The 26406-nt window shown below is 36.3% G+C and overlaps 1 protein-coding gene across 3 annotated transcripts; it reads right to left on the bottom strand.

Moving 5' to 3' along the window:
- Window positions 1-1146: 1146 nt before the first annotated feature.
- On the bottom strand, window positions 1147-24815 carry txlnba (taxilin beta a). Of its 3 annotated transcripts, none has more exons than XM_048207325.1 (10): window positions 24658-24815; window positions 19431-19716; window positions 16186-16277; window positions 15489-15659; window positions 8624-8818; window positions 6447-6566; window positions 5145-5219; window positions 3247-3339; window positions 2647-2742; window positions 1147-2570 (listed from the first exon to the last, which is right to left on the bottom strand). In XM_048207325.1, exons 2-10 carry the CDS (start codon window positions 19711-19713, stop codon window positions 1266-1268), a joined length of 2430 nt encoding a protein of 809 aa, XP_048063282.1. In that variant the 5' UTR covers window positions 19714-19716; window positions 24658-24815; the 3' UTR covers window positions 1147-1265. The 3 variants fall into 3 exon arrangements, with proteins under 3 accessions (XP_048063282.1, XP_048063283.1, XP_048063284.1); XM_048207326.1 differs by lacking the exon at window positions 5145-5219 and adding an exon at window positions 5273-5347; XM_048207327.1 differs by having other exon boundaries at window positions 19431-19713; window positions 24658-24811.
- Window positions 24816-26406: the final 1591 nt, after the last annotated feature.

A 26406-nucleotide genomic window follows, 5' to 3' on the forward strand; every position in this document is an offset into this window, starting at 1 on the left:
ACTGTCTCTTTTAACATACCTTGTTGATGTTAATTCATGTTTATTTCGCGAAAATCGCGCTGTGGAGATGCGCTTCGCTTGTTCTGAGGCGGCGGCGGCAAGCGATCTGTCACACCAAAGAGCGCCAAAACGCTAGCCTATTTATTTATCATTTGAATTTCGTAATACAATGGACAGAATTTGAGATCTGCATGCATTATGAACCGCATTATATTAATTTAAAGGGTTAGTTCACCCAAAAATGAAAATTCTGTCATCATTCACTTACTTTCTTTTGCTGAAAACAAAAGATGATATTTTGAAGAGCGTCATTAACCTACTGACTTCCATAGTAGGCCTATTTATTTTTTCTTTTTTTTTTTCATACTATGGAAATCAATGGGGTCCCATAAACTGTTGTTTACTGACATTCTTAAAAATATCTTCTTCTGAGTTCAGCAGAAGAGAAGTTCATACAGGTTTGGAACAACTTGAGGGTGAGTAGCCTAAATGATGACAGAAATTTTATTTTGGGGTGAGCTATCCCTTTAATAGTAATCTTTAATAATAACACCAGCTGACAGAGCTCCCTGTATGTTTACAGCATTAGTTGAGAGATTTTTTCCTAACATGTAGCTACTGTACCTGATATTTATCCAAATTAATCTATATTGAATCAAGATCGGAATCGAATCACAATTGAAATCATGAAATTTGCACCACGTAAGCATTGTAACATGTAGTCACTAAACTTGATTGAAATTCTGTTTAGTTACCAAATGTTTTGACAATCACAATACACTTATTGTAATGCAAGGTTTTTGTGTTTTTTTTTTTTTTTTTTAAACACAAAACACATAATTCCAATCATTCTCACTCCAAGCTAAACTCAAATTTGGCAGGCTAACAATAAAATGCACAAAAAATTCCCATAGTCTTGTGTTAAAGGAATGGCTCAAGTAGACTCCAGACTCGTAAAGTGTGCAATACAACAAACCTTTTCCATCTCCTGTTTGAAAGTGCCGTAAATCTCTTTGTTTAACAAGCACCTATATAGCAACGTCCTGTCAACTATTTTCTCCAGAACATTTGAAAAATTTGCCTTATTAATTTAACTTATAATAGTCATACAACCAAAGTCTTTGTGAAAGAGAACATTATGTAGGATTAGGAACATTAGACGTTTATTTGAGGGTACTTGAGAAAGTATTACAAATTACACTCAGTAAGCAAGGAATTAATCTTTGAAGTAAACTTTCTTAAAGGAAAAACATAAGCATTTCTGCTTAGCTTTTATTCGGCCCCTTAGCAGAAACTTTCTTCTTTGCAGAACCTTGTTTTTTAGGCTGAGCTTTGGCCTTCGCTTTGGCCTCTTGGGATTTTGGGGCCTTAGGTTTTGTTGGTGGTGCTTTGGCTCCCTGAGATGCAGCTTCAGCTTTCTGATCGTGCTCCTCTTTGAGGGGCTCTTGTTTAGGTTGCTCTGGTTCAGGAATCTGTGGTTTAACAGCTTCATCTTTCTGATCGTGCTCCTCTTTGAGGGGCTCTTGTTTGGGCGGCTCTGGTTCAGGAATCTGAGGTTTAACAGCTTCATCTTTCTGATCGTGCTCCTCTTTGCGGGGCTCTTGTTTGGGCGGCTCTGGTTCAGGAATCTGAGGTTTAACAGCTTCATCTTTCTGATCGTGCTCCTCTTTGAGGGGCTCTTGTTTAGGCGGCTCTGGTTCAGGAATCTGAGGTTTAACAGCTTCATCTTTCTGATCATGCTCCTCTTTGAGGGGCTCTTGTTTGGGCGGCTCTGGTTCAGGAATCTGAGGTTTAACAGCTTCATCTTTCTGATCGTGCTCCTCTTTGAGGGGCTCTTGTTTGGGCGGCTCTGGTTCAGGAATCTCAGGTTTAACAGCTTCATCTTTGTCTTCTTTTTTCATGACAGGCTCTGGCTGAGTGGATTCCTGTTCGACCGTCTCTTCTGCTTTTGTCACCTCTTCCTGGCTTGGTTCCTCTTTGGCAGACTTTTGTTTTCCTGTCTGTTTTTCTGTGATCTCTGGTTGTAGAGGCTCTTGAGGAAGTTTGGATTCCATCTCAGGTTTGGCGGGTTCAGGATTTGTTGGCTCTAATGGCTTCTCTTCATTTACAGTAACAACCTCAGGTTTGTTTTCTTCTGCAGCAGAGGGTTCCTCTTGTGTTGATTCCAGTTTATCCAATGGTTTGATGGACTCAAGTTGGGGAGCCTCTGTGATCACTGGAATCTCTTGTGCTGACTCCTCTTCCTCACTATCTGATTCTCCAGCATCATCTGTTATGGGACTCACCAAGGAGGCTGCAAAATCCTGCAGGCGGGTCTGTTCCACTCGCAGCCTCTCCATCTCTGCGGTCAACATGGGGTTGGGAGCCGGGATAGGAAGTTGAACAAGCTCTAGAAGCTCATCTACTTGGGGAATGTCCACCGCAGGTGCCAAGGTCTCCTTTTCTAAATGCCGTATTTCTTTAATCTTGTTGTACAAACCTTTTCTTTCATCCTGCAGGGCTCGGCACAGAGTCTCCAGGCGGTCGATTTTTAAAGTGAACAGCTCAAACTCCTTGGCCTTTTCTGATCTCTGTTGGAGTGGAGTTGATCAGTTAGTAAGTGCAAAGCTAATGGTCAAATTCTGACAAGTCGTGTGCGTGAGTTACCTCCTCAATCATTTCAACAAGAGCTTTGTTGCAGCTTTCAAACCGCGTCTTCCATGTGTTTGACTCCTTGTCCAGCTTCTTCATCTTCTTTGTCATCTATTCAAATGGAAATGTGATCAGCATTTTCTAAGAGGTATATGCCTTAAAATAGACAAAGACATTTAAAGTTGTTCACAGCAAAGAAATCCTATTCCTAACAAGCATTTTTGTCTAATTGTTCTTGTTGAAATATCTAAAAATCCCTGAAGCAAGATACATGAAACAACACTGCATAAATATGCATATTTTCAGACGATGTATCTTTAATGTGAGTGTATTTTGTCTTACTGCACTGGCAGATTTGTTCACTTGTTTTAAGTATATACAAATTAAAAACAAGCAAAAAACTCAAATTACTCTTTTAAAGAAACATTCTCTGGAAACAAGTCTTAATATTTTATGCAGTGTTGCTTCTCAAGTAAAATTGTTTCTCTTGTTTTAAGGATTTTTAGATATTTTGTAATTGGAAAACAAGTGACTAATTAAAACTAAGAAGTCGTTTATTGCATTGTTTTCCTATTAGTTGTCAGCTCCAGACTGTAAATGTGCAACACAACAAACCTTATCCATCTCCTGTTTGAAAGTGACGTAAATCTCATTGCTTTTCGCTAGTGTGTTCTGGAACTCATCAAACTTCTGGGAGTACAACACAAGCTGTAAAAAAAGAGAAAGAATTAGAATTCGCATTCTTCAGAAAAGCTTTGTAAAATAATGCCTAAATCCATGTACAGTAAGAGAAACATGCATGACGAAGAATGTTGACATTTATACTGTATCAGCTTGGCCTTCCTTATCTTATTTTTCACACTACACTTGAAAAAGACTGCAAAAAGAACAGTCAAGGTTTTCACAGATCTAGAATTCAACAATCCAAATTAGTTCCAAATTTGTTATTTGCTGTGTAAAATACATTCATTCATTCATTCATATTCATGTAAAGATGAAATAATTAATCACTGATGTTGCAACTGTACTGTAAAATCGAACAGTTTAATTAAGTCCATTGTACTTAATAGAAAAAGTTACATGAACTCAAAATCTGATAGTATTGTTGCACCAGATTTCTAGTTCCCCAGCATGCTTTGCATCAGTCTGTATAAGGAGAATAAATGTTGAAATTATTGTTATTTTGTGTGTTTTTGCACAAGATTAATATAGGGAGAGATGTGTTAGTGTTTAATGTTCTGTTATGTTGGGATTTACAGGGGTTTCTGTTATGTTGCAGTTTTGTAGGGTTACCACTGTGGTGAAGAGTACAGCCTGCGGTTAGGTTGATGATGGGCTGCAAAACTTCAAGGCTAAATATACTGCATGGTGTTTAACTGTGTACATACAAGTATGTAGTCTCTTTGATAGTTACATTAGCACATGCTTGTGTGCTGTTGCTTACTAGTTAAATATGATATTTATGCAAACAACCTGTATGAAAGTATATTCAATATTTCAATTACATTTAATTAACATACAGTACTTAACATGTTTGTGTAGTACAAAATAAAAATGTAAAGTTCTACAAACTTAATCTTTGAGTTAGTTAGTTTACTTAAATGTTTTGAGGTAATCGGTTCCCAGAAATGTTTTGAGTATTCTGACCTTATCAGGTTTTACAGTGTGCACTTTATGCAATCTATCTGCATTTAGTCAAGGCAAATGTTCCATTCAAAAAACACAAAGCTTTAAATAAGTGAGCACTTCTGCAATCACTCTGTCTTAATGTGTAAAGCATTACTTATCATTTACATTTACTTATCATTCACAACAGCAGTGGTGAATCAATTCATCCAGGTCTTATTTAGTGTTTAGCATGTTAGGCACTTGTGAACTGTAATAATTTACTGACATCATATATTTCTGTTCGTGTTGTCGCAGTAGAGCGGTGAGATGCAGGAAGTCTTCATACAGTCATCACCATAATTAGCTCACCTTTGTGGTGATTCAGAGACAGTAAGATGTTGTCACGTTCATTTCATTACAGAATTAATCAGTATCTGCATGATTTCTCTGTTCAAAATGATAATATTTCTCAAATTATACTGATTTGTGGCACTTGATACTTTTGTAGCTGGATACTTTTGTAACTTTTGTCCTTATTCATTGTCATTGCATGAAAAAAAGGAACCAATATAATTTCTCCTTTTGCGTTCCACCGAAGAGAGAAAGTCATACAGGTTTGGAACGACATGAGGGTGAGTAAATGATGAATCCAAATTGCATTTTTTCTTTAAGCACTTAAAAGTTCCTCATAAGCTCTCATGCTTTTCATCAAAATCCATCTGTAATTTATCCATCTCAACTGAAATGTATTCAGACAGTTGTACCTAATGGGTATGTATGAGCACTGTAAATTGCCTTTTAAATATAAACTTGTTTGTGGTTTGTCACACAGCTCATGAGAGAAACGCCACAGCTAGAGAAGAGAGTGCAGGATTGTGGGTATTGCCACAGCGGTAGATATTCACCTGGGCCTGCATGACTGTGTGCTGCTCTTTCAGCTCTTTAGCCTGTAGTTTCCACTCTGCAGCCTGAGTGAGTAACTGGTTAAACACAAGACACACACAAACAGGTGAGACCAAGAACTTGCCATTACCTGTTTCTTCATCTGTAACTCCTGCTCCCTCATTGCGTAGCATTTCTTTGTTTTTTCAATAGCCTCTTTAAGCAACTAACAACATAAATGGTGAGATGTTAACATGTGGCATTTTTCAGTTTCATTAAAACATTGTTATAATCAGGGTCCAAAATGAACTTTTTTCTACACTTGAGAAAATTGACCAGATATGGATTTTATACTACAGTTCAATTAACAAGAAGTTAATATTGAGTTACATTGTCAGTATTGTCTGTTTTTGCTTAATTTCACCAATGAAAATAGCTCCAAAAACAAAGCGGTGTTTCATTACTGAATGAATCCACTGCTTTTAATGAATCGAGTGAGCCAATGATTCAGTGACCCATTCATAACGACAGTCACTTGCTTCGTTCCTGAATGAATCAGCCATTTGAATGAATCGGTTGAATGAACGACTAAATGACTCACTCATTATGACAATGATTTGCTGCCACCTACTGGTGGTTTTAGTTTCATATTTAGAGTATAATTTAATCTTTCATTCACGCCACCTCTGAGCTGCATTAAATGTGCCGTAGAACGTGTTTTCAAAAGATGTAATATAAGTCTAAGGTGTCCCCTGAATGTGTCTGTGAAGTTTCAGCTCAAAATACCCCATAGATTTTTTTATTCATTTCTTTAACTGCCTGTTTTGGGGCATCATTAAATATGCGCCGATTCAGGCTGCGGCCCCTTTAAATTATCGTGCTCCCCGCCCCCGGAGCTCGCGCATGCCTTAAACAGCATTAACAAAGTTCACACAGCTAATATAAACCTCAAAATGGATCTTTACAAAGTGTTTGTCATGCAACATGTCTAATCACGTAAGTAAATTTCCCACTAAGACACATAAGTCACAGATGTTTTCTTTAGCTGACAGCTCAATTTGAATGACACAATCGTCATGTCAATTATCAGCAAAGAAAACTATCATTCGTATAGATCGACTTAATATATTATGCTGCAGTTCCTTATAAAATCACCCTCCACAAGCCAATTATTACTTGCATTTGGCACTTGATGATTGTTAATTTTAGACCCTGCTTGTAAATGAATTCATTGTAAGCAAATGCAAATGAATCTGTCTGCTCTTCATTTTACTTGAGGCAAATCTGAAGAGCCAGAACAGGAGATCTGTGTCTGCTTGTCTTACATATTCTTTCTCTCTCTTGTGCTTCTCTTCAGCTTGAGCGAGGAGCATGTTGGCTTCTTCTAGCTTGGCATCAGACACTTTCTGCTGTAGATCTCTGTGTTTGAAGATCTTCTCTAAAGTCTGCATAAAAAACACACAGGGAAGAATATTTATAGGGGACATATCAGATATCCTTAAATCATTTTATTGATTGTAAATAGTTTATTTTATTTTACCCGTCACTTCTACTTATAATGATAGTAAAGTTTTTTGCATCAAAAGACTGAAACTGTTCAGTTTTGTAGAGTTTTGAAAAAACTATTTTCAAAAGAAGAATGGGTGATTCACGTGTTTTTTGACTGAAACCACTTGCATGTGGAAACTGATTGATATTATCTGGAAGTGAGAACAGGGCATCTATGGAATTTTATAGCCTAGTGTTTGTTTTTCCAGCTTTGTCAGTAAACAATTCTTAGAAATGAACCCTTATCTGCATCAATCAGTGCATACAACATTTTAACAATGAAAAATTCTCTACCATCATGATACACCTGATATTCACAACCACAATATATTCCAGGATCAACATCCTTTGTTGTTCTTGGAACAGCTTTCGCTGTAAATCGTTCTTTTACAGCTAAAATCAGAGGGTGGCGATTGGTGGATGTTGTTCCAGGAACATGTTCTTCTTGTTTAAATCACATTGAGCATGATGCACCTTCCTCATTCAGCCAGCAGAGGGCAGTAGAGACACACAGCACAATTTGATCTTGAGTCATTTAAATTCTTGCCGGAAAGACAGGGTCTGTTTTAGCCCAACACACAGCTGTGTGCGAGCACTCTCTGTGGTACCCATCAGGATGACAGATTGAGCTTAACTTCCCCTCACATCAGGCTTGTCATTCCACAGGCCGATCCTCATGTGATTAGATACAGAATACAAGAGTGTTCTACAAGGAGCAATATATTCACTGTCAAACCGGGTGTGAATCACTAAGTCAAACTCAGAAAATTCTGCTGTGCATATAGCAGGATTAGAAAGTGTGAGGATGTAGTTTCCTCTGCCATGTGAAATTAGTGATTCAGGTAGTCAGGCATAATATTTTTTATTTCTTATGCATATGTTGTGATTATTTTATGATTATTTTAATTCCTTTTCTATGTAAATCACTTTGAATTACCATTGTATATGAAATGTGCTATATAAATAAACTTGCCTACAGCTCTTGCAGACTCGAGCTCTAAAAGGTGCGCACATTTTTTATGCATAGTGACTGTAAAGATTGCTCATTTATAATGTTACAAAAGATTCATTTTTTTTTTTTTTCAAATAAATGCTGTTCTTTTGAACTTTATTCATCAAAGTATCCTGGAAAAAAATGTATCACAAAAATATTAAACAGGAAAAACTGTTTTCAACATTGATAATATTAAGCAACTATTATTAATAATTGAGCACCAATAATAATTTATGATAATTCAGCACCAAATCAGAATGATTTTCTGATTTCAAATTCAGTTTTGCCAAAATATATTAAAATAGAAAATTTGAAATTGTAATAATATTTCACAACATTGCTGTTTTCTATTGTAATTTTGATCAAATAAATGCAGCCTTGGTGAGCATAAGAAACTTCTTATGACATTACAAAATGTTAATTATGCCACACTTTTAACCAGTGCAGTGCTGAGTTTTAAATAACTTTGGAATCCCAGTAAAGGCTCATTAAAGTTTTCAGATAAAGTTTTCAAAATCCAATCATTTGCATTTTAAAATGTATTACAATCACTTATGGTGCACACATACTTGTAGCAAAATCTAATCTCGACTATGCCTAGGGGTGCAGCTTTAAATGGATTTGTGGCTGAATCGCTTTGACAGATGTGTTAGATATTGGTGTGTTTGAAATAGTCAATTCATTTTGTTGGCTTTCGCTTTACACTGGCTGCACAGGTCTTCAGTCTGCTTCACACCACAAGCACATATTTATTTTTGGGCCCATATTAACAGGTTACAGTATTCGCGCTGCCTGTGTAAACAGCACAGTGATGTGCGGCAGCAGAAGTGTAGCTGAAAACAAGCTCTGTTATACAGCAGAAACAGTTTGAAATGTTCGTTTTGTGGATTTAATGCATTTCCAGTCTAGATTTTATGTGTACAGATTTGTATAGTCTTGTGTGTTGATTTCTGTCTGTACCTCCTCTCTCCGCTCATACTGCTCTATGATGGTCTTGAGTTTGCTGGCCAGCTCGCTGTTCTCTTGGCACAGCTTGTTGTTGCGGTTACTGTGCTGCTCGATCTGACTCTGAATGTCCACCAGCGTGCTCTGGAAATGAGCGGTGATCTCCTTCCGCTTCATTTCATCCTCCCGCATCCTTTGCAGACTTTCCTCCTGCAGGGAGAAAGAGAGACGGAAATATGTGGGAAACCTGGGAATATGTAGCCTTAAGTGATGAAAGCAATCTAGATGTAGTGTGAGATTCGCAAATTATGTATTGTGTTTGATAGCATTCTGTGCTGGAAATTACATTATAAACATTTGTGGAATAAAATGGTTGACTCGTATTAAGGCTTGTTTCATGGTTGGCATTATATGTAGCTTAAATTCATACAATTAAGTAATATTTTGTATTATTTGACATCATGATTGGAAATGACAAAAAGGCAATATTTACCTTGACATCTGTTTTTGTTTGTTTTCTTCACTCATAAAATTGCATATTTTATCTTAATCATGTTCTTCACTTACAGTGTTGTCATTAACTGAAACTAAAACTGCTAAATATTTTTTTAAACTTGAAATAATATAAATATTACATGAAAAACCTCAACTTAAAAAACTATCTGAAATAAAGTTAAAGTTGGAGTACTATAATTATTAAAACTGATATAAAATTGAATTAAAACTAAACAGAAATATTTAAAAAAAAAACTAATACAAATGACAAATAAATTGTGAAATAAATAATAAATTACAAAAAACATGAAAACTAAAAGTTGAAATTACATTACAACTAATGGACATGCGTTAAAAATTTACTTTTTCATTATTTATTGTGTGAAAATTATTATTATCTATGTTTATTTCAATAATTGAAAACATTATAATATAATATAATATAATATAATATAATATAATATAATATAATATAATATAATATAATATAATATTCTAATATTTCCATGATGGAATTTTATATTTTCATATTAGCATAGATTACAAGTCTGGGATTGTTTTGGAAATTAGTAAAAAAAAAAAAAAAAAAAAGTTTTATATATATATATATATATATATATATATATATATATATATATATATATATATATAATAAAAACATTAAAAATGTTTGATTTAAATGTATTATTTTTAATAAAAGTGAATAAGGAACAACCTTTGTAAATGGCTTTTACCACATTATTTGATTGATATAGTCAAGAATGAAAGGAAATTGAAGTGATAGAAGGAACTGACATGTTATAGGCTGGACTTGAACCTGAGAGGCCCACATGAGCACCATAGCTCAACATATCCAAAGGAGGTGCACTAACTGCTACTCCACTGTACCAACAAAAAAGGTCATCTTTTAACTGCACTTTACCTTACAAGGGCTGAGTGGTGAAGACTAGCTTATGAGCATATTATCGTAATAATCAAATGGTGTTAATGACATATCATGCTCTATAATATCTAGATTTGTGGTACAAGATAAACAATATAATCTTTTCTTAGTATCTCGGATTGAACATGTGAATGCTAAACAGGTCTGCCATCCCATGTGTGCGCTCTATAAACATGAGCTCCTGTTTCAGAGAAGCCAGCTTCCTGACTCAGCTAATCGTAAGGAATCCAAGCATGGAGCGTTCCTCTCGAGGGCTGAAGCTGTTTGCTTGCCTGTGTTTACACATGGCATGAGTCTCAAGCTCCCATCTGGGAAAGGTGAAGCCGTTCTACCACTACGCAAGCTCATAAGGGAGATGAATCATACTCGCATTAGCACAAGGGAAATGACCCCAGATTAAATCCAATTTACCATCATCATAGCTGAGAGTCGCACCTACACACAGGGCTTAGATGTTCTGCTCTGACCTGCTCATTAATGGCTTCTATGATACTTGAATAAAATTGATTGGGGAGTGAACAAGGTCAAAGCCAGCCTCTAGGGAGGGATAGCATCAACTTCCAAAGACATGCAGAGTTCATAGTAGTGCAATAGTTTAATATCTTCAATGCCCAGAGGAGAAAAAAACAACACAACCATAATTAGAAAAAAGTCACCTTACTATGGAAGCTGGTTTCTGCCACAGAATTAAAAATAAATAAATAAAAAGTAATTTCTATGAATTCAGAATTGTGAGATATAAACTCGCAACTGCAAGAGAAAAATGTGACGACAAATTTGATGTCCTAAGACACGAAACGATCGGTTTGTGCGAGAAACCGAACAGTATTTATATCATTTTTTTACCTCTAATACACCACTATGTCCAACTGCATTCATCACTCGATTCGTTTGGTCTGATCGCGCTCTGACAGCGGCAGTGATGTCTCGCGCATATACTTCAATGAGAGCGAGACATCACTGCCGTTGTCAGAGTGCGATCAGACCAAACGAATCGAGTGATGAATGCCGTTGGACATCGCACAAACCGATCGTTTCGTGTCTTAGGACATCAATGTGTCGTCACGAGCCGCAGGGTTTAATTTGGATTTGTCTGTCGTGTTTTATTTACTGTTATAGTCCAAGTTCCCGCTGACTTGCATTATACCACTGACAGATGGCAGCGGTTGCAGTTAAAAATCATCATTTGTGTTCTACTGAAGAAACAAAGACACCTACATCTTGGATGCTCTGGGGGTAAGCAGATAAACATCAAATTGTCATTTTTGGGTTAACTATCCCTTTAATACTTCTCACCATTTATTTTGAGGGTATGACCGATTGTTTTCCACATATTCATTTTCTTTAAAGTATCCTTGAAAAGGGTGTTTGACTTGTCAAACAGTGGTGGCTTTTTCTGGACCTCAGCGATTAACTTCTCCACAATGTCGTCTGCCATTTTAAATGCGCGAGCCCTTAAATTAGAACGGATACTGGTTGGCTGTCAGTGTTTTATCGTTCAACAGCTGGGAAAAAAAAATCGCTCTGAAAGTGATCCCAACGATATCTTTTCTCTATCGTTATCGTTATAGCTGTGATATGGTCTCTGCTATTCGTTTATATTTAGAGCGATTTTTAGAACTATTTATCGTTATCTTTATCGTTCTTGGTGTGAATGGGCCTTAAGGTCTATACGATTTATAACTTGCAATTGCGGATTATAAACTCACAATTGTGAGGAAAAAAATATCAGAATTGTATGATTGCTAAAAGAAAAAAAGAAAAGAAACCACAGACAGAAACCGCTCCCTTTTCTTACAAAGTCCTCCAGCACCTGTTCATTGAATAGTACAAATAGACTGGAATCAGTTGCTGAACTGCAAAGAGAAAATGGCTCCAGGTGTTGCACAAGATTCATAACATCTTTCATATTACGTAAACATATATTACGTAAACTGAACGGAGGTGAAATTGTCTCTTGGAAGGCTACATAATTGTTTGGCAGAGTGAAAAAGCATGGATGGACCACTATATCCGACAACTGGAACATTTCATGTATAAATATGAATAAATAAATATGAATAAATGGAAGCTCAGCTGAGAGAGGCCTTCAAAAAGCAGGTTGTAGCTCTTTATATTCTTAACCGTTTACATTAGGAAGAAAAGACTAAAGAGAAGAAACTCTTGAATAAAGTCATTATTTTTGTCTTGTTTTTGCGCACAAAACGTATTCTCACCGCTTAATAACATGACGGTTGAACCACTGTAGTCACATGGACTATTTTAACAATGTCTTTACTACCTTTCTGGACCTTGAATGTGGTAATTACATTGCTTTCACTTGGGGATCAGAAACATCTCTGATTTCATTGTAACGAAGATGAATGAAGGTCTTGCAGATATGGAAAAACATGAGGGTGAGTAATAACAGAAATTTCATTTTTGGGTGAACTAACCCTTTAAACGTAACCAGACAGTTGACGGCACCCATTGATTTTCATAGTAGAAAAAAAAATACTATGGAAGTCAATGGTGCCGTCAACTGTATGATTACCAACATTCTTTAAAATTTATTCTTTTGTGTTCAACAGAATAAACAAACCCAACATGAGGGTGGGTAAATAATGACATTTTTGGGTGAACTATCCCTTTAACCAATGAAATTAGCTGCAGGGCGGGATTTCATTAGTGGAATTGAAGGTGTCAGAATAAACACAAAACATCATTGTCATGTGGTGAATCCGGCCAATCGTGAAACAGCTGTGTCATCATCACAGCTCGTGCAGCCGCTCTGGAGAAACTGCACTGGCTGAATCAACCGACTGCTGACTTATCGCTCTCGACTAATCGCTCTCGTGGTACTTCGTTGGCGCTGTCTCAAGTCGGACTAAATTTCTAACCGGCATGCACTGCTTCAAGTCAGACATCGATCGGTCTGCGCAGCGCTGCATGTAGTCGAACAAGCCTGTTGACTCTTATAAAACAGCTCTTTTTAGTGAATCACATGATCTCAACATGTGATCTCAACTGCTCCATGTAAAATAAAATCACTTTTATTAGCCTACTAATATGTGACTGGAGTCAAGTGTATATCAATTTATTTATTTTTTATAAAAGTACTATTAATTTAAATAAATATCGTTTTAAGGAGTTGATTGCACTAAATCTATTATTCCCAATTCAGAAGATTTCTCCTAAAAAATATCTTTTGTCTTGGGAATTAGATGTAGTCTCTAGCACCAACAATACGGTAGAACAGGAGGCCATGGCCTTTGCAGTGTGATCTGAGCCAGTGAGACATTCTCTTTGACTTTTGATTTATAAAAGAAGGGCAAATGCCACTGAAGCTCAGTAACACTATCCCTCTTGTCATAGTGACCTGTCAGCAGTGCTTTGAGTCTGAGAAGTCCGTGTCTGATCGAGGCAGAGACACAGAGCCACTGCAGTAACGTCCCACTGGGCTCAAAGACACCGTTTCCTCAGAAGGAAGTTGAGTCGACTCAATCTCAGCAATCAAAACACTGAGTGACAAGATAACAGAACAACAAGTCAAGCTCATCAGTCACCAACATGTCAAACAAGAAGTTGCTATAAGTTCTGTTATTGTGGTGTTATATATTTCAGATGAAATCACTCCTGAATTGTGCATAAAAAGCTTTTTTAGTTTAGGAATGGAAAAATGGCAAAATGACCCCCAAAATACAGTATTATCTAAAATAAATACGAGACAATTGAATGATAATATTTTTGTTTTAAAGGTGCCCTCGAATGAAAAATTGAATTTATCTTGGCATAGTTAAATAACAAGAGTTCAGTACATGGAAATGACATACAGTGAGTCTCAAACTCCATTGTTTCCTCCTTCTTATATAAATCTCATTTGTTTAAAAGACCTCTGAAGAACAGGCGAATCTTAACATAACACCGATTGTTACGTAACAGTCGGGGTGTACGCCCCCAATATTTGCATATGCCAGCCCATGATCGAGGCATTAGACAAGGGCAGAACGTCTGGATGTGCACAGCTGAATCATCAGACTAGGTAAGCAAGCAAGGACAATAGTGAAAAATGGCAGATGGAGCAATAATAACTGACATGATCATTGATAACATGATATTTTTAGTGATATTTGTAAATTGTCTTTCTAAATGTTTCATTAGCATGTTGCTAATGTACTGTTAAATGTGGTTAAAGTTACCATCGTATTCACAGAGACAAGAGAGCCGTCGCTATTTTCATTTTTAAACACTTGCAGTCTGTATAATTCATAAACACAACTTCATTCTTTATAAATCTCTCCAACAGTGTAGCATTAGCCGTTAGCCACGGAGCACAGCCTCAAATTCATTCAGAATCAAATGTAAACATCCAAATAAATACAATACTCACATAATCCGACGCATGCATGCCGCATGCATGACGAACACGTTGTAAAGATCCATTTGAGGGTTATATTAGCTGTGTAAACTTTGTTTAGGCACTGTTTAAGGCAAGCGCGAGCTCCGTGGGCGGAGAGCACGAGATTTAAAGGGGCCGCACAGCATAAATCGGCTCATATTTAATGATGCCCCAAAATAGGCAGTTAGAAAAATTAATTAAAAAAAATCTATGGGGTATTTTGAGCTGAAACTTCACAGACACATTCAGGGGACACCTTAGACTTATATTACATTTTGTAAAAAAACGTTCGATGGCACCTTTAAAAATTCAACAGTGGGCTTTTGTGTTCAACAAATTCACACAGCACAGCGTATTCAATAAAATCAAAAATCAAAGAACAATATTACAAATAATTTAATGTTTATGAAAGAAGCTCCTTATGTTCACCAAGGCTTCATTTATTTGATCAAAAATACAGTAAAACTGTATAAAAAAAGTTACAATTTAAAATAACTGTTTTCTGTTTTAATATATTTTAAAATGCAATTACTGTGACATCAAAGCTGAAGTGAAGTCTTTAGTGTCACATGATCACTCAGAAATCATTCTAATATGCTGATTTGGTGCTCAAGAAAGATTTCTTATTATTATCAATGTTGAAAAGAGTTGTGTTGCTTAGTATTTTGCGAAAACAGTGATACATTTTTGTCAGGATACTTCTTTTGAAGTTCAGCATTTATTTAAAATAGAAATCTTTTGTAAGATTATAAATGTCTTAACTGTCACTTTTGATTAATTTAATGCATCCTTGCTATAAAACTAGCAATTAAAAAAAATCACACTGACCCTGAAACTTTTGAATGGTTTATGGAAATATACATGTTTATTATTTCTAAAAGAAGTAATGTTTGTTTAATTTGTTTCTTTTCATAATCTAAATGCAATTAATTTCTCTGCCTCAGAAACAACTTAAGCTGATTAAGCTGCGTTTTAAGGCTGGGAAAAATAGTAATACCAATGTAACAGCCTAACGTTCCTTCAAAACTTAGATTTCTTAAGGTGTCAGTAGATAGTGTTCTCACCTTCAGTGTCCTGTTATGTCTCTGAAGCTCCCTGCAGAGCATCTCAAGCTTGCTGCGGGCCAGGATGGCACGACTGTGCTCGAACTGAAGCTGATCTCTCTGCTTGACCAGAAGTCCCTGTTTCTGCTGAAGCTGCTCTAGCTGTTTCTTCTCAGTCCTGTGTTCCTCCACCTGCCCAATATGCACAAAACACACACAGGTGTGATCCATGCATCATCTTATGCACCACATTAACACCTCTGACAAGCTGCTCTAAATAATGTCTGTCTGTCTGGCTTTTTTATTTTTTGGAATGACAGGATACAGACTTTTCAGTTTTCCCACACCCAAAGATTGTATAGATCTGGTATTGTCAGAACTTGGAGAATTACTTGTAGTCTTCTGTTATGCATTCTGCTTTATGTGCCCCTGCCGTTATCTCAGTGTTCTGAAATTGAAGAGAGTGTTGTGGCTTTCTTGTGTGGCATATGGCCTTGTGTTCAGACTCGCTTATTCAGCCCGGGGCACCGAATATTTAGGTCATCGCAGTATCAGTGAAACCACTCTTAACATCACACTAGGAGTTCTTTTATTTTCTCTCTGTGTCAATCCGGTTTGTGTTCTGTTTGTTTCCTCTTAACTGTCCTCTATGCATTGTTGTTGCCTGTGGTGAAAACTGTTCAGAGAGAGCCACTCTCTCTTAGGTCTGGATACTCACCAGCTCAGTGTATTTCTTCAACACTATTTCCACTTTCTCTTCTGGTGAGCCGAGCTTGTTTAGACTTTGCAATAAGGATGCGGCCTCTTTACCTATGAGACAAGCGTTTTCCGTTCAGATCAGAGAATGAAAAGATAAAGGAGATGAGCAGAAACCCACAAGGGAGAGTTCTGCACGCAAGCTTCAAAATAAATCAATGGCAGAAGTGGTGAAATCACAGCGTGATCATTTTTACTATGAAAAAAGGTTGAGAAAAGCAAACAAGACTCAAGAGATAATACTCAGCCTTTTAAAGGGATAGTTTATCCAAAAATGAAAATTCTTTCATTAGGTTATTTATGCATTCTCGTGTTGTTCCTAACCTGTATGATTTTATTTATTTTTCTATAGAAAGCTTCAAAATGACAAAAACGTCATTAAAGCACTGTTAAACTAGCTAACAAAAATATGTTCTAAGAACATTTTGCTACTGTTCACGTTTCCGAATGTTCTCTGAACCGTCAAAACGTCTGATTTATTAAAGGGTTAGTTCACCCAAAAATGAAATTTCTGTCATTAAGTACTCACCCACATGTTGTACACCCTTAAGACCTTCATTCATTTTCAGAACACAAATTAAGATATTTTTGATGAAATATGAGCACTTTCTGACCTCCCTATACACAGCAACGTCATAATAACCAATTTCAAGGCCCATAAAGATAGTAAAGACATCGTTAAAAAAATCCATGTGACTACAGTGGTTCAACCTTATTGTTTTGAAGTGACGAGAATACTTCTTGTGTGCAAAAACAAAACAAAAATAATGACTTTATTCAATAATTTCTTCTCTTCCCTGTCAATCTCCTAAGCTGTTCACGTTGGAAACACAGTGCAGTGCTTCCGGGTTCTACGTCAGAATGCCGGCTCATTATTGGCCGACGCTGTACACGTGAGCAGCACGACACATGCGTGTGCTGCTGTCACAGGAGCTGGCCAATAACGAGCCGGCATTCTGACGTATAACTTGGAAGTGCTGCACTGTGTTTACAACGATGTCTTTACTACCTTTCTGGGCCTTAAAAATGATGTTGCAGTCTATAGGGAGGTCAGAAAGCTCTCAGATTTCATCATTTGTTTTTCAAAGACGAACGAAGGTCTTACGGGTTTGGAACGACATGAAGTTGAGTATTCAATAACAGAAATTTCATTTTTGGGTGAACTAAGTTTTAAAACCTTATTTTTGTTTATGCAAACATTAAGGGTACATTCCTTTTTATAATTTTGCAAATATTTTGGTAATGTTACTTTTGAATGTTCAAAAAAAAAGTTCTGTGAACAATGTATAAAACGTTTTTGTGCTAACATTTTGAGAACATTATTAAAGACAAGATAACTTTGAATGAACATTCTATTAACATTATTGTAAGAACGTTTCTTCATAACTTTGAGAGAACTTTGCCGGAATGTTAGCCAAAGTTCTGAGAACATTCCCAGTTTTAGCTGGGAAAGTGGTTCAAATAAGCTTTGTGTAAGTATACTAAAATGTAGAGTTTTATTCACTGATCGTTGAATGAGTTATTGATCCAGTTCACAAAACCAGTCAGAATGATGTGTTCACCAAAATAAGGCTGGTCCAGTTCACTGTTCACTGACTCATTGAATGACTCATTTGCAATGGCTACCAGCTCAACTGATCTTTGAACATTCTCACACCAAACTATTTATACTTCAGAAGAACTGAGCATGGGTCATAAGGACCCCTTTTTTGATATTTTATGATACATTTATGGTATTTATGTGTTCTTTTTGAATCTTGAAAGCTTCTGCACTTGTTCATTGTAACTGAATTGAAATGAGTGACCAGTACAGTATACTGTACATTACTCGAATTTTCTCTTTTTGTGTTCCACAGGTTGGAACAACATGAGGTTGATTTAAAAATGAAAGAATTTTCATTCTTGTGTAAAAATTTTCCTTTAAGCCCAAGAGTGGGGCAGAAAAATAAGTCAAGCAAGTGTGTCTGTCAGTATTTTGATGGTGAAGTGGGCTTGTGAGGAGCCTTTTCTTGAGAATGGAAATTTTCCAAACAGTTGATTACTGCACTCATGGCACTTGACCATCCTGCTGATATAAAAACCCAATCACTGTTTACGGCTCCATCTGTGTGATTGAGAGATGCTGCATACAACATTATTTTTCAAACATAAAACGGTAATCAGTATTCGCACTGAAATCTCTGCTATGTGGGTCATTCTACAAAATGGATGCCATTTGTGTCACTTGTTCATACACTACTGTTCAAATGTTTAGAGAAATGAATACTTTAATTTAGCAAGGCTGCATTAAACTGATTGAAATTGACAGTAAAGACTTTATTTCTATTATCTAGTTAAATCTACTGACCCCAAACTTTTGAATGGTAGTGTGCATAAAGTTTATCTAAAGAGATAGTTCACCCGAAAATGAAAATTCTGTCATCATTTACTCACCCTCATGTCGTTCCACACAACCCGATCTCACGGCAATTTGTATGTATTTTACGAGGTGGCTAATTTGTACAACCTCACTCATTTTTTGTTAAATCGTACGTATTTTACAAGTTGCCAAATTCGTATGAATTTGTGCGAATGACCTACCTACCTCGTAAAATACGTAAGAATTGGTCATTGGATAGCGTTGTTCCACACCCGTAAGACTTTCGTTCATCTTCGGAACACAAAGGAAGATATTTTTAATGACAGTCTACACAACTACCACTTTGACGCTACAAAAAGTTCATAAAGAGATCATAAAACTAATTCATATGAATCAAGATGTTTATAAAGCGATCATGTCTCTTCAAAAAATATGGACTAAACCACTCAATTCATATAAATTAGTTTTACGATCTCTTTATAAACATTTTTGAAGCATCAAAGTGGTAATTGCATGGACAGATGGAGGGACAGAAATTGCTCAGATTTTATTACAAATATCTTGTTCTGATATATGTGTTCCGAAGATAAACAAAAGTCTTACGGGATTGGAAGGACATGAGGGTGAGTAAATGATGACAGAATTTTCATTTTTGGATGAACTAAGCCTTTAATGTGTTAATAAAAACATTTTTTCCCCCTCTTTTTTCTTTCGTTTTGAGGACGCCATTTTTTGATGCTGATCAAATGGCAATTCTCTTTGTGAGGTTTAGTCTTTTAATTTGTCTGTTTAGTCTTAAAACGTTTCCACTGTTTGTCAAACTAACAGAAGAAGTGCAGATTCCTCACCCAGGCCCTTGAGGAGTTTCTTATCAGCTTTCTGCTCCTTCTCTGGGCTGGCAGCAGCTTCTTTGGGCCCTGCCTCTTCATCAGCCTTCGCCTCCTCTTGCTTTTTCTCCTCAGACTCCAGGATAGAGATCTGCTCCTGCATCAGACTGGATGCTGCTCCATATGTGTTGATTATATCCTCTAGCTGCCTGCTGAAGTCCTCCATGGGGTCCACTAACTGCTCCTCGCTGCCATCGACTTGTTCATTGGCGCTCTCAGAGGTCTGGTCACTACCCTCCATCATCTTCTGCAAAAAAATCAAGTTAAATATATCATAAAAGTGCTTCATAAGAAAGCAGATTGATTAGCAGAGGTAGAACAGCCAATTCCTTGATTACACTCTTGGCTTGATGCTGAAACGAGACTGTTGAAATTAATGAGAAGTGATTATGCATTACTTGTAGAGAGGTTTGATATGACTCCCTGAAATCACCAGCCACTAAACTGAAGACGGATGGCTTTTGGCCAGTCTGTGGTATGTTTGCATAAATAGAAGGAATTTGTGTTTGAAATGCATGAGGTTGTTTGTAAGAAATGTGAATTCAAATTTGGGGAAATGAAAGAACATTTGATTAATGTATTTGCCTGAGGCAGAAACAATCCTAATAAAAGAGAAGTGTCTTTAAAAAAATAAATATTTGCAGAAACTTAAAACTGAGAATTGGAAATAACTGGAGGGAAATGTAATTTGTCTATACAATAATGATGGCCAATTTAATTAGTTCTATGTATTCATCTTGTTTATTTTTAAATCATTTATTTATTTTGTGTACTATGTAATGATACTGTTTTATACAGAGATTTTATTAATATACACTATACATGAGTTTGGGGTTGGACGGTCTCTCTTATGCTCACCAAGGCCGCATTTATTTAATCAGTATACAATAAAAACAGTAATATCGTTATTACCATATTATTACTATTTAAAACATCTTTTTTCTATTTTAATATATTTTACAAATGTGATTTATTCTTATAATGTCAAAGCTGAATTTTCAGCAGCCATTACGCCAGTCGTCAGTGTCACATGACCTTGTTAAAATCATATTAAAATCTGGTGCTCAAGAAATATTTTTTATTATATTTTATTATTTATATATATATATATATATATATATATATATATATATATATATATATATATATATATATCAGTGTTTCCCAACCACTAGTGTGCCACGACAGGTTGTGTACCGTGGAAAATAACCAAATGCCTAAAAAAAAAAAAAAAAGTAAAATAAATGCTATACAGTTAAGAATATGTTTTCGCTCTCAGTTGGAACCTCATATCTCTATATTTTGTCATTTTTTATTTTATTTTTAAAAATCACTATTGGATCATTGCAAAGTTCCTTTAAGACAAGTCATTTCACTCGGTGGCCATCTTTGAAACGCCTCTCGGGCATTCAAGTGCAGCTCCTATCTCTTTGAATGGGGAAACATCAAATTCTCCAAAGCTGTTTTCCAAGCTTTCGATTAAATTTAATATTTGAAATCACCAATGAAATCTGACAACAACTGTCTCATAAATTTTGTTTCTAAACGCTCGAATTATGACAAAAAAAGGTATTTTTCAGGCTGGATCAAACTAATGCGCATGCACAGTCCTTAATGCGCGTCTCTTGTGCCTCATTTCGGGGCGTGCATCTGACTGTTTCTATAGGAACCGGAGCTTCCTGCGGTCGCTGCATTGACGCGATGACTTTACCAATCAGCGATTGGCTCTTATCAAAGAGTATAGAACCGAAGAGGCGACACTTTGATACTTTTTGGGTAACAGCCACTAGATGGCGCTCCGGTAGCGTGGCCGCCATTATGGGGTGAAAATACTAACTGGACCATAGAATCTTTCGCATCTTACGCACCCAAAATCAGCGAATTTCACTGCCAAATCAGAAGTGCAATAGTTTTTTAAATTAAGTCACCAGTAAATTGTATGGCTCCTACAGTAAATGTTGTATTGTCTTATATATGTTTTATTTTACCAGTTGTGGAATCCAACCATTCATCCATCTGAGGTAACATAGTTAGCCTACTTTATTGAGTAGTTCCATTTTAACTTTACATATTTATTAATAGTAAATTAATAATTAATACATTTAAGATCTTCATGTTTGCAGCGAACAATATATTTCAGACCTAGTGGAGTAATAGTAATAATATATCACTAGGTCTGAATTTAAATACATATATTGAACGTTTTAATGGATCACGCTACAAACATAATGATCTTAAAATACATGATGCATTGCTGTGTCCGTTATCGCATAATTCCCACTTTTGGACACTTTTGCTTTAACGGACATTAGTCAACACTGCCAAATCAAGCTGTTATTTTCTGTTATATATTTATTGTCCAACATTCCCAATTTTTCTGATGCATGTCCTTAATTTAATTTCATATTTTGGTAATAATTCAGTGTTTATAAGCCTTTTAAAGGTGCCCTAGATTCAAAAATTGAATTTACCTTGGCATAGTTGAATAACAAGAGTTCAGTACATGGAAATGACATACAGTGAGTCTCAAACTCCATTGTTTCCTCCTTCTTATATAAATCTCTTTTGTTTAAAAGACCTCCGAAGAACAGGCGAATCTCAACATAACACCGACTGTTACGTAACAGTCGGGATCATTAATATGTATGCCCCCAATATTTGCATATGCCAGCTCATGTTCCCAACATTATGAAAGGCATTAGACAAGGGCAGGCAGTATTAACGTCTGGAGCTGTGCACAGCTGAATCATCAGACTAGGTAAGCAAGCAAGGACAATAGCGAAAAATGGCCGATGGAGCAATAATAACTGACATGATCCATGATAACATGATATTTTTAGTGATATTTGTAAACTGTCTTTCTAAATGTTTCGTTAGCATGTTGCTAATGTACTGTTAAATGTGGTTAAAGTTACCATCGTTTATTACTGTATTCACGGAGACAAGAGCCATCGCTATTTTCATTTTTTAAACACTTGCAGTCTGTATAATTCATAAACACAACTTAATTCTTTATAAATCTCTCCAACAGTGTAGCATTAGCCGTTAGCCACGGAGCACTATCAAACTCATGCAGAATCAAATGTAAACATCAAAATAAATACTCTACTTAAGCGATTAGACATGTTGCATGACGAACACTTTGTAAAGATCCATTTTGAGGGTTATATTAGCTGTGTGAACTTTGTTTATAGCTGTTTAAGGCAAGCACGAGGTCCGTGGGCAGAGAGCACGAGAATTAAAGGGGCCGCGCTGCATAAATCGGCGCGTTTATAATGATGCCTCAAAATAGGCAGTTAAAAAAAAACTATAAAAAAAAAACTATGGGGTATTTTGAGCTGAAACTTCACAGACATATTCAGGGGACACCTTAGACTTATATTACATCTTTTGAAAACATGTTTTTGGGCACCTTTAAAGAATTTTAACCCAAACTGTCTGGGTTTCTAGAGAGCAAAGGTTTTGTGAAAAAAGTGGAAAACTTAAACACAAAGTGTGTAAAATAAACTGTAAAAAGGATTTGATGATCACTAGTGATAGTATTTTATTATGTGTTATTATGATTCAGGTTGGATTTCAGCTTTAATGTACTTTTTTTTTTAACAAAGCAGCAGATATTGCCATAGAAACTATTGGGCTGCCGACTCGCTTTCACCCCAAAATGGCGGAAACGCAGGGCTGCTGCTGGGCGCCGGTGTTGCAATGGAACGTTCTGTTGACTGTCGCTTCTTGTTAGTACATTCTTTGCTCTTATTTAGAAGGCAGGACTTATTCCGTCATATTGCACATTAAGTAACTGCATTGGATCCTCAAACTGTCAGTCAAACCTCATAACTCCACCCGCCCCCTACAGTGGATGATTTGCCGCACGCAGTTTGCTATCTCTGCTTGTTTGCAATGCAAAGGTAAATAAAGAACTGATGTTTGGGGGGGAAAAAGTACAGCGTATTCTTTGCTCAAGAAACACAGTGTCTGTAAGGGCTAATGTTTTAAATATTAAAATGTTAATATTATACCGACACATGCACGTGTTTGACTTGACATATATAGAGCCACAATACCAACTTTGATGACACAGTGATTAATTATTTAAAAATAATACGAGGTTTAGCGACGATAGCCTATGTAAATTTGTTGTTTTATCATCACCAACATCATATAGCGACCTATATATGACATTATTGTCTTCCTACCTGACTTAAACTCAAGTTTCAAATTAAATGTGAGTACTATACTACTTTTAATAACATATCCAGTTATAATATGCCATTTGAAGCAATGCATGTTTGTGCAATTTTGTTTGAGATATATATATATATATATATATATATATATATATATATATATATATATATATATAATTTTTGAACTTTTTTAATGCCAGCCATAGAAAAAGTCGCATCTGATCTGTAAGTTGCCTCCATGTTGAGTGGACATCTGAAGAGTAGCAATGAGCCGCATGTGACACACAAGGCTATGGGAGGGGGCACAGAGAAAATAGCACAAATCACAGTGGCAGAGTATCACTGAGCCTCTAAATCTGATGTGTCACAGATAGCGCCAGACCTGAAGCCCTTCAGCTCTACACGGCTGATTTCATGTGGAATGAACTCTGAGATTCCAGAGGTTGTTTATGTCCCAGCTCTGTTGCTTATCAGGTTAAAATTATAGCCCTCTTTCCACCCCATGTGCATGTATCACTCCTCCTCCTCCTATCCCATCACCCCTCCTCCTTCTGCAACATGGCACCTGTTGTGAAGCCACATGCTATTTTTGGACCCTCTAAATATGGACAAGCTATTTCTTATTCTAGCCACGTACTTTCTGATGGCAGTGATGGCAGTTTTACGCAAAGTGGAAAAAACTGTGACTGTTCTAAACATCAGTAGACTATACCTTTAAAACAAGAGGCTAAGAGAGAAGCAGACAGTTAAGACTAACTTTGGGAAATGCAAAAGACATACAATTACTTTGCTCATACGTTGAATTGAAAATGACAGAATTATTGCACTGGAGACTTTGTCTTCATATTATTGTCATTCCAAAAATCACAATAACGAAACCACACTGTAAGGACTGAAACAAAATGTACAGCCAAATAAAACTCACATTTTTCTCAAAGACACACTTGCGACATTCAGCTCAACATTAAATGAAGTTAAATAAAATAGTGAAGCTCAAGACTTACCCTACACGTGTCTGTTCAGGTTTGAATAGAAAAGGAGGACAATGAACCAGCCAGTCCACAGTTTTATCAGAGTGACAGAGAGACATGAGGAGGGTCCAACAAGACTCAAGACAACAGCTGACAACACAAGCCCCTCGAAATAACCTCCACTGGAACGCCAATGGAAACGTTGTCCAAACACTCTGAATGAATCGGCCTGTCAGGATCTTTCTACTCAGGCTTTTCAGGAAGACAGCTGAGGAACTAATTTTGTAGTATCCTTTGAAGGCTTTCAAATCAGAGTTATAGACGTACTAATCCAATTCTCATTCTGTTTTAGTGGTAGTTGGTTACAAGTTACAAAACAAAACAAATAAAAAAACACCAGAGGTCAGTTGCTGTTGGTAGGTTTTTAATCTGTTGAAGCCTGACATGAATTGTTTTGAACTGAAACTTTAGACAAACTATAAAAGAAAATCTAAAAAAAGGAGGAAGTTTGCGTATGTGTTTTTTGTTGAGTACGATATTTGAAACATGAGGCATTTATGGCTCATATGGAGCTTATACTCAAGGATGGAAAAAAATACCTCAGTTTTATTCAGAGGACAAATTTGGTGCAGATGCTGATATTTATATGGCCAAAAGTAAGATGATATTCTGATAGCTTGTACTGTAAATAATTGAGATCTTTATAACAGTATTTCATATGTAAGCAATAAGGTAAGAGACGCTCCGTTTTGCGTCGTGCCTAACAACGCCCTTCAGCGCCCTTCAGCGACTTATTCATGATACAGCACTAGCCTCGAGTACCTTATTGCTTTTATAAAACGGTTACGACACAATACAAATATTAAAGCCAAAAATATGAATCAATGCAACTTTCATGAAATAAAGTTTCACTAAAAGCCTTCCTTCTGCTAGAAAAAATAGTCCCTTATCGTGAACAGCAACAGAAGTTCCATTTTCACACCATTAGATGGTGGCAAAGACTCTTTATGAGTGTGTCAGTCAGTAGCGAAGACTTGTACATTGAAAAGACTGAATTGTTGTGAACACAGAACAAGACTCAACTGACAAATGCGTTGACTAGCGACTGTCAGTCATGGGAAAACCCATTAACTGTTAAAAGGACAAGATAATACATGGACATTTAAAGAGATTTTTTATTATGAACATAGGACTGACCTAAAGGAAAATGCTAAATCTAAATGCAGGTAATAAACTCGCTCAATCGATCTCTTTCTCACAATACTCTTCTACATAATACAGTAAGCTTCAATGAACAATATCAATTGAGAACATACAGTTTACGTTGCTAAGAGTGGTTGCTATGGGTGTTGTGTAGTGATACACATAACCGTTGGGTGAAGCGGTCATAGCTGTGTTTTATTGTGAATAAAACACGGTCTATCTTTAAGAAAGTATTCATCTTGAAATATTAATAACAAAATAAAAGTTATTCTTGCGTTTACTTAAGGCATCTGTACCACAAAAGGGGCCATTTTTTGGAATTATACTAACTAAGAGGACTTTTACTTACTAAAAAAGTCTGAACTATCAATCAGACGACAGAAGGTATGTAGTAGATTGTGTATAACAGTTTTTTGAGCAAAGTTTTGATCATGTTAATAATTTAGAGCCCTTAGAAATTTGTCTGTGAAATATTAAACAGTAGGCTTTATAGGGTTAACATGCAAATCTGGGTGGCACTCACAGTTATTGACTTGTGTACTAAATGCCTGAGGACCAATTTCTTGAAACAATCTGCTT

This window comes from Megalobrama amblycephala, linkage group LG11 (assembly GCF_018812025.1).
Source record: "Megalobrama amblycephala isolate DHTTF-2021 linkage group LG11, ASM1881202v1, whole genome shotgun sequence".
NCBI classification, from domain to species: Eukaryota; Metazoa; Chordata; class Actinopteri; order Cypriniformes; family Xenocyprididae; genus Megalobrama; species Megalobrama amblycephala.

Bases quoted from the DNA above. Each gene is read 5' to 3' on its own strand.
- txlnba (XM_048207325.1), bottom strand. From the start codon at position 19,713: ATGATGGAGGGTAGTGACCAGACCTCTGAGAGCGCCAATGAACAAGTC. The intron at 15,660-16,185 runs GTGAGTATCCAG...CATATTGGGCAG, and splicing joins TGAAGAAATACACTGAGCTG to GTGGAGGAACACAGGACTGA. The intron at 6,567-8,623 runs GTACAGACAGAA...TTTTTTATGCAG, and splicing joins AGTATGAGCGGAGAGAGGAG to ACTTTAGAGAAGATCTTCAA.